The sequence below is a fragment of the Nycticebus coucang genome, unplaced genomic scaffold (assembly GCF_027406575.1).
Source record: "Nycticebus coucang isolate mNycCou1 unplaced genomic scaffold, mNycCou1.pri scaffold_46, whole genome shotgun sequence".
In the NCBI taxonomy this organism is placed as follows: domain Eukaryota; kingdom Metazoa; phylum Chordata; class Mammalia; order Primates; family Lorisidae; genus Nycticebus; species Nycticebus coucang.
Window position 1 is genome coordinate 242,733 of NW_026515579.1, and position 9,123 is coordinate 251,855.

A 9,123-nucleotide genomic window follows, 5' to 3' on the forward strand; every position below is an offset into this window, starting at 1 on the left:
TCTCACTCTATTGCCTGAGCATGGGAGCAGTGATGTCATCACAGTTCACTGCAACCTCCAACACCTGGGCTCAAGTGATCCTCCTGCCTCAGCCTTTCAAGTAGCTGGGACTACAGGCACATGCCAGCACACCCGACTTAATTTTTCTAGCAGGGATCCTCAAACTATGGCCCGCAGGCCACATGCGACAGTGTGATTATATTTGTTCCCATTTCGTTTTTTTACTTCAAAATAAGATATGTGCAGTGTGCATAGGATTTGTTCAGTTTTTGTTTTTAAACTATAGTCCGGCCCTCCAACGGTCTGAGGGACAGTGAACTGACCTCCTGTTTAAAAAGTTTGAGGACCCCTGTCAGTAGAGAGAGAGAGCCTCTCTATGTTGTTCATGTTGGTCTCAAACTCCTGGCCTCAAACAGTCCTCCCATCCTGGCCTCACAGAGTGCTAGGATTACAGGTATAAGCAACCACAACTGGCCAGTTATCTGATTTTTATTTATTTTATTTATTTTTATTTTTCGCAGTTTTTGGCCGGGGCTGGGTTTGAACCCGCCACCTCCGGCATATGGGGCTGGCGCAGGCACCGCCCCAGTTATCTGATTTTTAAATGGGACATTCCTGAAAAAGGAACTGTCGTGCTCCTGATAAACACCTACCATCTGAGTTCCTGCCAAGTTGTGCAATCATCTCCCATCCCTTCTCGTAATATATATCACTAAAAGAAAAAAATACAGGGCGGCGCCTGTGGCTCAGTGAGTAGGGCGCCGGCCCCATATGCCGGAGGTGGTGGGTTCGGACCCAGCCCCGGCCAAACTGCAACAGAAAAATAGCCGGGTGTTGTGGTGGGCACCTGTAGTCCCAGCTGTTCAGGAGGCTGAGGCAAGAGAATCGCGTAAGCCCAAGAGTTAGAGGTTGCTGTGAGCCGTGTGACGCCACAGCACTCTACCCGAGGGCGGTACCGTGAGACTCTGTCTCTATAAAAAAGAAAAAAATACATGCCCACCTCTCACATCTGAGTTTAGCACTCTTAGCCCCCTCGCCTGGGGAGCATAGCAATTAAGCAGCAGGGTCAGGAGACTCACTAGGGACTCTGATCTCCTAGGCTCAGAGATTATCTCTATGGAGCTTATGAGCAACCAGACCCAGAAGGAAAACTCGGCTGCCCACCCCAGGATGGCAATACAGCCAGCCAAGACTCAGCTCACTGACTGCCACACGAGAGCTTGTCCCTTTGGACCTCAAGAAACACCTCTTCCCATTCATTCCGCAGTTCTACTCTGGGGGCTGTAGCACCCCTCAGCCCAGGGCTCATTCAGGGAGAGGAATATCTCATGCTGAGAGCATCTGCCAAGTTCAGATGTGACTGGAAAGGGCAGCAAAGTGTTCTTCTGTGACTGAGTCCATCTTGCCCCCTACAGGTGAGCCAAGCCCTGTGCCTGACCCTTCCATAAATGCTGCTGACTGCCTGACAGTGCCAGCCCAGCAGCACTGCTGCATGAATGCCCTCTGTGTGTGACACGTGAGTAGACTGACGTCACAGAGGTTCACCCAGCTACTAAGTGGCAGGGCCACAATTCAAATGCAGGGCCACCTGGTTCCAAACCTGGACCGTCTTCCCCACTCCATGACCTTAAGCAGAGCTCATCACCATGTGTGTGATATTGGCTTTAGCACCAGAGTCATAAAGAACAGGAATCTGGAGCCAGCCTCCCAGGCTGGACTATTGGACAAATTACTTGTCATATCTATGCCTTGACTTCCTTGAGAAGGGGCTTTCCTCACTTCACAGGGTGTGAATATAAATAAGGTCACTTACACGAAAGGTTCAGTATATGCTGGGTTTTTTTTTTTTTTGTTGTTGTTGTTGTTTGTTTTTTATTAAATTTATCCTATTTGGAAGTCTTTAGTTAAGCCCTGGCTTTCCCCGAATGGACTGAAGGTTCCCATAAAGCCTTATCAGCTACAGAGTTCTAATAAGGTTTAAATACTGAATTGGCAAATTCACAGGAGACAAAATGTGGAAGACTTGGCTCTCAGAAAGTGATCCTGGCCAAATTACATGAGTTGACATTCTTAGAATTCTGGAGCTGTCTGACCTCATCCACTTAGAAAGTAGAAAAATGAGGCTAGGAGGATGAACCTGCTTCGGAAGCCACACAGATTGTTAGGGGAAGAATCATAATCAGGACTCAGGTCTCCTCACTTCCCACCCTGGGTTCTGCAGTCAGCAACTGTGGGCACCTGGGGTAACAAAAATTGCACTTTCCTACCCCAACCAGCAACAAATGCTACCACCAGCTCCTGGGACACCTCATGAGGTCACTGGGGGAGACTCAGCCAGACAGTACAAGAGATCAAGCAAGAGAGCTAGAGTCCCTCCAGCTACCCTCGCCACATCGAACCAGGGCGCCCATGCCTGCTACAGACACCCATCGCTACCAAAAGCTCCCAGAAGCCAGGTTGCCAGAGACCTGAAAATACATTAAAGCACATCATGTGAATATGGCTGCATTATTCATTAACAGAATTTCTGCCCTCTTAAGCTCACAGATGTGACACAAGCTGATCTGAGTCCATCCTGCAAGCATTAGAGAGCTCCCAAAAAGGCACCTGGCACTCGTGCACTCATTCAACCTCATGCGTTTTTCTTTCTTTTTTTCCCCCAGACATGGTCTTGCCATGTTGCCCAGGCTAGAATGCAGTGACTGGTCACAGGTCCAATCATGGTGCACTGCAGCCTCAAACTCCTGGGCTCAGGTGACCCTTCTCCTTCAGCTCCTCAAATAGTAGCGATTACAGGCACATGCATTTTTGGAGCCTTTACTCCACATGGTGGCACAGAGGGGAGTGTGGGAGTAGAGGGTCCTGTGATTTCCAACCCAAGAATTGAAAGGTCAGCAAAGAACAAGACAGAAACTTCCTCTCTTGCCTCATTACCTGGTGTCTCTATTTCTTCTGCACAGCTCTAACCCAAACCCTCCCTTGCTCATAAATCCTCTATAGCCCCCCACTATCTGCTGAGGCAAGTCCAAATGCTGCAGCCTGACACACAGAGCCCTGCACAAACTGGGACAAATGGACATTTCCTGTCTCATCTCCTCCCCCTACACAGACTTTACCCCAAGCTGTGTTTCCAGGGGCTTGTTTGAAGTTCATATTCTCCCTACTGCCGTACCCTCTGTAAGCCAGAGGCATGAGGCTACCCTCAGATGCCAGCAGGGTGAAGGTGGAATCCTGGCTTCTGGTGGACTAACTGTGTGACCTTAAAGTGAGCCATGTGACCTCTCTGCACCTCCAGTTCCTCATCTGTCCAGGAAAGGGGATGATGACTGCCCTCTTGGGCTGATGGTGAGGAGTGGAGGAGACAGTGCTTAGGAAGCACTGTGCACAGTGCCTGGCAGAGTTAATCGTTCGTAACAGACAGAATTAGGAATGCTATTACCTAGTTCAATCTCTGTCCTATGGCCTCAGCTCATTTTAGAAGAAACAGACGCATTCTCAGGGTGCAGTGCGCGATGTCTTGTGCATTCCAAGAACATAAGGAGCATCATGGGCCTCTTCCCACTACGTGCCGGCAGCGCCCCCCCAACTGTGACAACCAAAAACTTTCCAGACGTTTTCTGTCCTCTGGAGCAGGATTGACCAATTTAGCAACACACACTTAAACTAAAAACTTACTCATCGTTTATCTGAAAGTCTGATTTAATGGGCTAACCTATATGTTACCTTGCCCAGTCTTACGACTGGGAGACAAAACTGTCCTCGTTCTCATTAAGAACCACTGAGTTAGAGTAATACCATGGGGGTCTCCATAGTAACATAGACTGCTTCCCTCATCTTTCTTCAACCTTCCCGGCACGTCTCGCCTTTCTCTTGAAACCCACTGTCTCCAACCCAGAGGCTGAGAAGCTCTGTTTCCCAAACTTAACTCTTCTCAGGCAGCTGCGCTGAAGGACTCAGAATCAACACCCTTCCATGAACTCCAGTGTGCAGAGCTAAATGCAGCAGCTTCCCCCAGCAACTACCTCATCTCCCTGCCTCCCTCCCGCGGTCCCCTCTGCTGCCCACAAGCCCCTACCTCCTCCCCTCCAATTAACTGGCCTCCTAGGCCCAGCAACCTGGAGGCAGGAAAACAAAGCAGTTAGTCACTTTGCTTCCCTTATCAACTGGCATCACATGACTAGCTCCTTTAATGGCAGTTGTCATGGGAACGGGAAGCCAGTCTCTTCTCTCACTCCAGGAACCAAAACAAAATTAAGGGGTGGCTTTGGGAGGGCAGAACAAGCCAGGAAGGAGCCAGAAAAGAGCCAGGTGGATCTGACAGGAAGAGACCATGCTGAGGACACCCTGTCTCCAGCTCTCCCTTGGTGGCACTGGGGAGGGAGAGACAAGATGAAAAATAACATGCCTGCCCTGCAGAACCTCAGGCTAACACGGTGGGTGTTGTCACAGGGTTTATCCTATCGTCCGAACAATTTTCATCCCTGTTATGAATAGACTAAAACCCACACACTGTGGAAGGTGAAGACGGATCTTGTCTATGCTTGTGCAATGAACATGCAGTCAACATCAGCTCCCCCCCATTCCGTTCCCTGTGCCCTTCCCATTCCCTTTCTTTCTTTCTTTTTTTTCTTTTTTTTTTGGAGACAGAGTCTCACTATGTCGCCCTTGGTAGAATGCCATGGCATTCCAGCTCACAGTAACCTCAAACTCTTGGGCTTAAGTGATTCTCTTGCCTCAGCCTCCCAAGTACCTGGGACTATAGGCGCCTGCCACAACAGCCAGCTATTTTTTCTGTTACAGTTGTCATTGGTGTTTCAGCAGGTCCGGGCTGGGCTCCAACCCACCAGCCTCGGTGTATGTGGCCGGTGCCCCACCTACTGAGCTACAGGCACCACCCCCATTACTTTTCTTTTGCTTTTAAAGTACGACCCTGTGCTCTGCCTCCTCAGCAACCTCACCCTTCTCCTTCCTCTCTGCTCCAGTCACTTGAATTCCTTCAAATTCAGTGTTGTCTGGCCACAGAGCCTTTGCATACCCAGATCCCTCTCCCTGGGCGCCCCCCATCCCATCATACCTTCACCTACTCATCTTCCAGATGCCTTCTGAAACATCCTGTCCTGGGCCCCTGCTCATGGTCAGTACTCCCTGTTTCGTGTTCTTGTGGCACCTGGTACCTCCCTTCAGATCTCTGTGCTCAACATGTCATTCTCCTTGTAACTGGGATTTAACATCTGTTGGTATCTCCCCCACCCCCCCATGGCAATGTCAGCCCCAAGTGGACAAGGATAGGGCCTATCTTATTCACTGCTGTATCCACAGAACCTAGCCCAGTGCCTGATGTACAACTCTCAGTAAATAAACACTTCTGGGATTTCCATCCAACTCTGGGTGAGTCCAAAGGTCCTTCCTCACCTGCCTTCTGGGTGCTGGGTCCTCCTGGTCTCCCAGATCAGCACTGAGCAGAGTTTCCAGCCATACAAACTCTGCTGGACCCTTGGTGGCTGTAGTAGCTCCAGTCAAACTCGCAGAGCTGCTCTCCTTATCTAAAGAAGCTGATGGCTAAGGCACCCCTTCTAGAAAGGATGAGAAGTGGCTCTGTGCAAGGCTGTGACATGCAGAGATGTGGCTCCTCTGAACCCAGGGAGGGTGGGGAGAGAGAAGACATAACTTGACTCTCAGATTTCTAGCAAAGAACTTTCCCTTCCATTTGACTGGAGAGTCATCCTCTGATATTGGGGGAGATGTCCACCGAAGAGGTATGTAAAGGAAGGAAAGGACATGGGGGGGCTGCTTTGGGGACATGGAATAGTCATTATGTTGAATGGGGGGCTCAAAGACCGAAGACTGGACCTCTTTCTGCAGCACTGGTTCAATGTCCCTGGAATATGACTCATTGTCTCTGGGCCACAGTATTCTCATCCACACAATGGAAATTATACCACCCACACATCCTAAGGTGAGGCACTGTGTAGCTATGGGTGGGCACACCTGTGGTATGGGAGGGTAAGAGCTTGTCAGACAGACTTGAGGGGTAAGGCCAGACTCTGCCCATTCTTAGCTGCATGCTCTTGTGAAATCAATCCCCTTTTCTGAGTCTACCCAGAACCCAAACTGGACTATAGACTGACATGGACTGTACCTCAAAGGACATCAGGACAAATGAATCTTTCTGAAGATGGGGAGACTGAGTCCTACACAGAGCAAAGGACTTGTGTGGGGCACTGAGGCAGCTGGAAGCAGGACCTCAGCCTGAGCCCTCCCTAGAAGACTGGCTGAAACTCTCTTCTGACTGCAGGCCCCTCAGCAACTAAACCAACCATTTCCTTCAAAACAATTTACCCTAGGCAAAAACATCTGGGGAGCAAATACTACATCTTGGTCTGAACAAAAAGACAGCTGGTTTTTAGCCTAAGGTTTTCTGTGGGTCCACGTACACTCCTCTCTTGAAATCACCATGAGAATGTTGTGGATTTGTGGGTTTTGTTGGGAATGGGGCCTACACAGAGCTATTTTGGGGTCTTTACAAGGGTCTTTAAGGAGCTGAAAATTTCTGGGCCTTTCTGAGGGACCTTATGTATCTCCTTATTTGAAAACACTAGAATGTGCAGTCAGCCATGGAGCTAATCTTTAAGCAAAATAGGACAGGCCACACACATACACACACCCACTTCCCAAGGAGGAGCAAGGGACAGCAACAGGTCCTGGCCTCCTGAGGCTGCCCTTGGTGGTTGTCTGATACTGTGCAGGGAGGGGCTCCTCAGTTGTGCTGGGCACTGTCACTACAGCTGACATTCACAATACACACACACACACACACACACACACACACACACACACACACACAGCCAGGCACAGGGACCAGGCCTACCCACCAGGTCTGCAACCATGCAGCCTTGAACTCAGGGCACAGATGCGGCAGCAAAGGGGTCCCAAGCTGACACAGGGAGGGCAAAACACACACAGTCACAGCCTTAGTCATTCACACAGACTCATGCATCACACGTTTCATACCCCCTCAAGACACATATGCACACAATCACAGCCGCACTCATTCACGACTCATACATCACACAAATTACACACACAGAGACCCATACTCACAAAACCAGACATACACACAGATATACACACACAGAGATAGAGATACACCAGGTATCTCCAGACAAATGCACAAACATTGTCACATACACATACAGCCACATGTCCTCACCCACGCAGGCTTATGCATGCATGTACACACGCAATCCAAGCATCCAAATGCCTAGCGGGGGCCCTACCACTGTAAACTCTCTCTGCGTCGGGGGTGGGGTGGGGGTGGGGGATGTCAATGTTTACTAGCCCTAGAGACCAGACTGGGCTTCCAACTGGCACCAGGGAGACAGAGTGGAGGGGCAGAGGGGCAGTGGAAGCCTGTCTGATTTTCACCCTCCTATGTGCGGGGTGGGGAAAGGAAGGTGAGGGGACCCTGACTGCCAAGGGAACAGTCCCCTGGCTCCTGGAGGTGGCTCCAAGGACTGAGAACTCTGGTAGGGGAAGGGAGGGTTTAATTTCCCAAATCGAACCGCTCTGTTTTCCTGAAGTCTGGTCCCCTTTTGGCCTGTACGTGAGCGCCCCTCCCCCAACGCGCCCTGCTCCCCCGCCCAGCTCCTCTCACCCAGATCTCCTGAGACCACCCACCTGCTCCTACACAGAAGAGGGGTCCTATCAAACACACCCAGGCATGCCCCCTACGTTTGGAGGACCCTCGTGCTGCGTGCACCCCCACAAACAGCTCCCAGACATCCAGAGTCCTTCCATACTTAGGACCCCCCAACTCATTCGCCATATCCCCAGTCTTGCGGGAGGTAAGTGCCTACAGAGGTGAACCCCACTCCTGAGGGGGCCGGCCCCGCCGCCAGGCGCCACCCTTCCACAGAGACTCTTCTCCCCGCGTGGCTGCGGCTGTCCCTTCCCTGGGGGATCGCACCGAGCGCCCCCCACAGCGCCCCCCACCCCGTGACCTACCTCCTTCTTGACGGTGCGCAGCAGCCTCTGCCGGGTCTCGGCCTCTGAGGGACCAGACGGAGAAGCGGCGGATCAGCCCAGGGGTGGGAGCTGGGGCCCGGGGCCGCCCTCCCGCCGCCCGCGCGCCCCGCGCCCCGCTACCCGCGGGGACCGAAGCCATGGCTCCGCGCGGTGTTCCGAGTCCCGGGCGGCGGCGGCGGCGGCGGCCGCGGCGGTACCTCTGGCCTGGGCGCTGCGGCTGCTGCTGCGGCGGCGGCCGCGGGGCGGGGCCGAGCGCCGAGTGACGGCCGCAGGGCGCCCGACGTCAGGACTGGCTGCGCTCGCCCCACCCCTCCGGAAAGCCGTGGCACAGCCGAGCAGCCGAGGTCGCCGGTGGTAGGGTCGGTGCTGCACATCCAGTGCCTGAGTTTCCAGAGGGGGCCCCCACTCTCCTTATCCGACGCCCCTTTTCCCACCCTCTTACAAAAAATGCGTCTTGTTTACTGACCATCTGCTATGCACTGGACTGGAGGAAATGATGGGAGACGGTGGGGCTGTCGTCGTTAACAGTCTCTGAGCCTCCACAGCAACCTCAAGCTCTTGGGCTCAAGAAATATACTTGCGTCAGCCTCCTAAGAAGCAGGGACTATAGGTACCTGCCATGATGCCCAGCTAGTATTTTACTTTATTTTATTTTAGTAAAGATGGGGTCTCGCTCTTGCTCAGGCTGTTCTCCAACTCCTGAGCTCAAGCAATCCTCCCATCTCAGTCTCCCAGAGTGCTGGTCTTACAAGCGTGAGCCACCACGCCCAGCCTCATTCTCTGATTTTTAAACATGCAACATTTAGTTTTTCTTTGAACCTCTGTTCCTATTTTATAACACATAGATAAAAGAGTTTTTGATTCCTACCAAGGTAAGGTGAAATAGACCAGCATTTTAAAAAAGTCATTATTCCTTATTGGAGCATGTCTGATCACCACTTGACTGGAGGAGAAACCACAGGTTTTCAGTGGCTCAAGACAGCCGGGCAGCAAGGATGACTTATCTGGAGCTGACGTTCAGTCTTGCCTTATCGTATGTAGCTGTGGACGTGCTATACCAAGATGCAGCAATATTATTTAGATTCTTAATTTATACAG

At 51.6% G+C, this 9,123-nt stretch overlaps 1 protein-coding gene across 6 annotated transcripts in view; it reads right to left on the reverse strand.

The window, feature by feature from the left end:
• LOC128579334 (small G protein signaling modulator 1-like) overlaps positions 1-8,182 on the reverse strand; it is a 97,333-nt gene extending 89,151 nt beyond the window's left edge. For all 6 annotated transcript variants that reach the window (XM_053581474.1, XM_053581469.1, XM_053581470.1 and 3 more), the window contains exons 1-2: positions 8,146-8,182; positions 8,005-8,048 (exon numbers count right to left, since the gene is read on the reverse strand). In XM_053581474.1, the coding sequence (XP_053437449.1) occupies positions 8,005-8,048; positions 8,146-8,164 (63 nt within the window). In that variant the 5' untranslated portion in view covers positions 8,165-8,182. The remainder of the gene's footprint in view (positions 1-8,004; positions 8,049-8,145) is intronic.
• Positions 8,183-9,123: the final 941 nt, after the last annotated feature.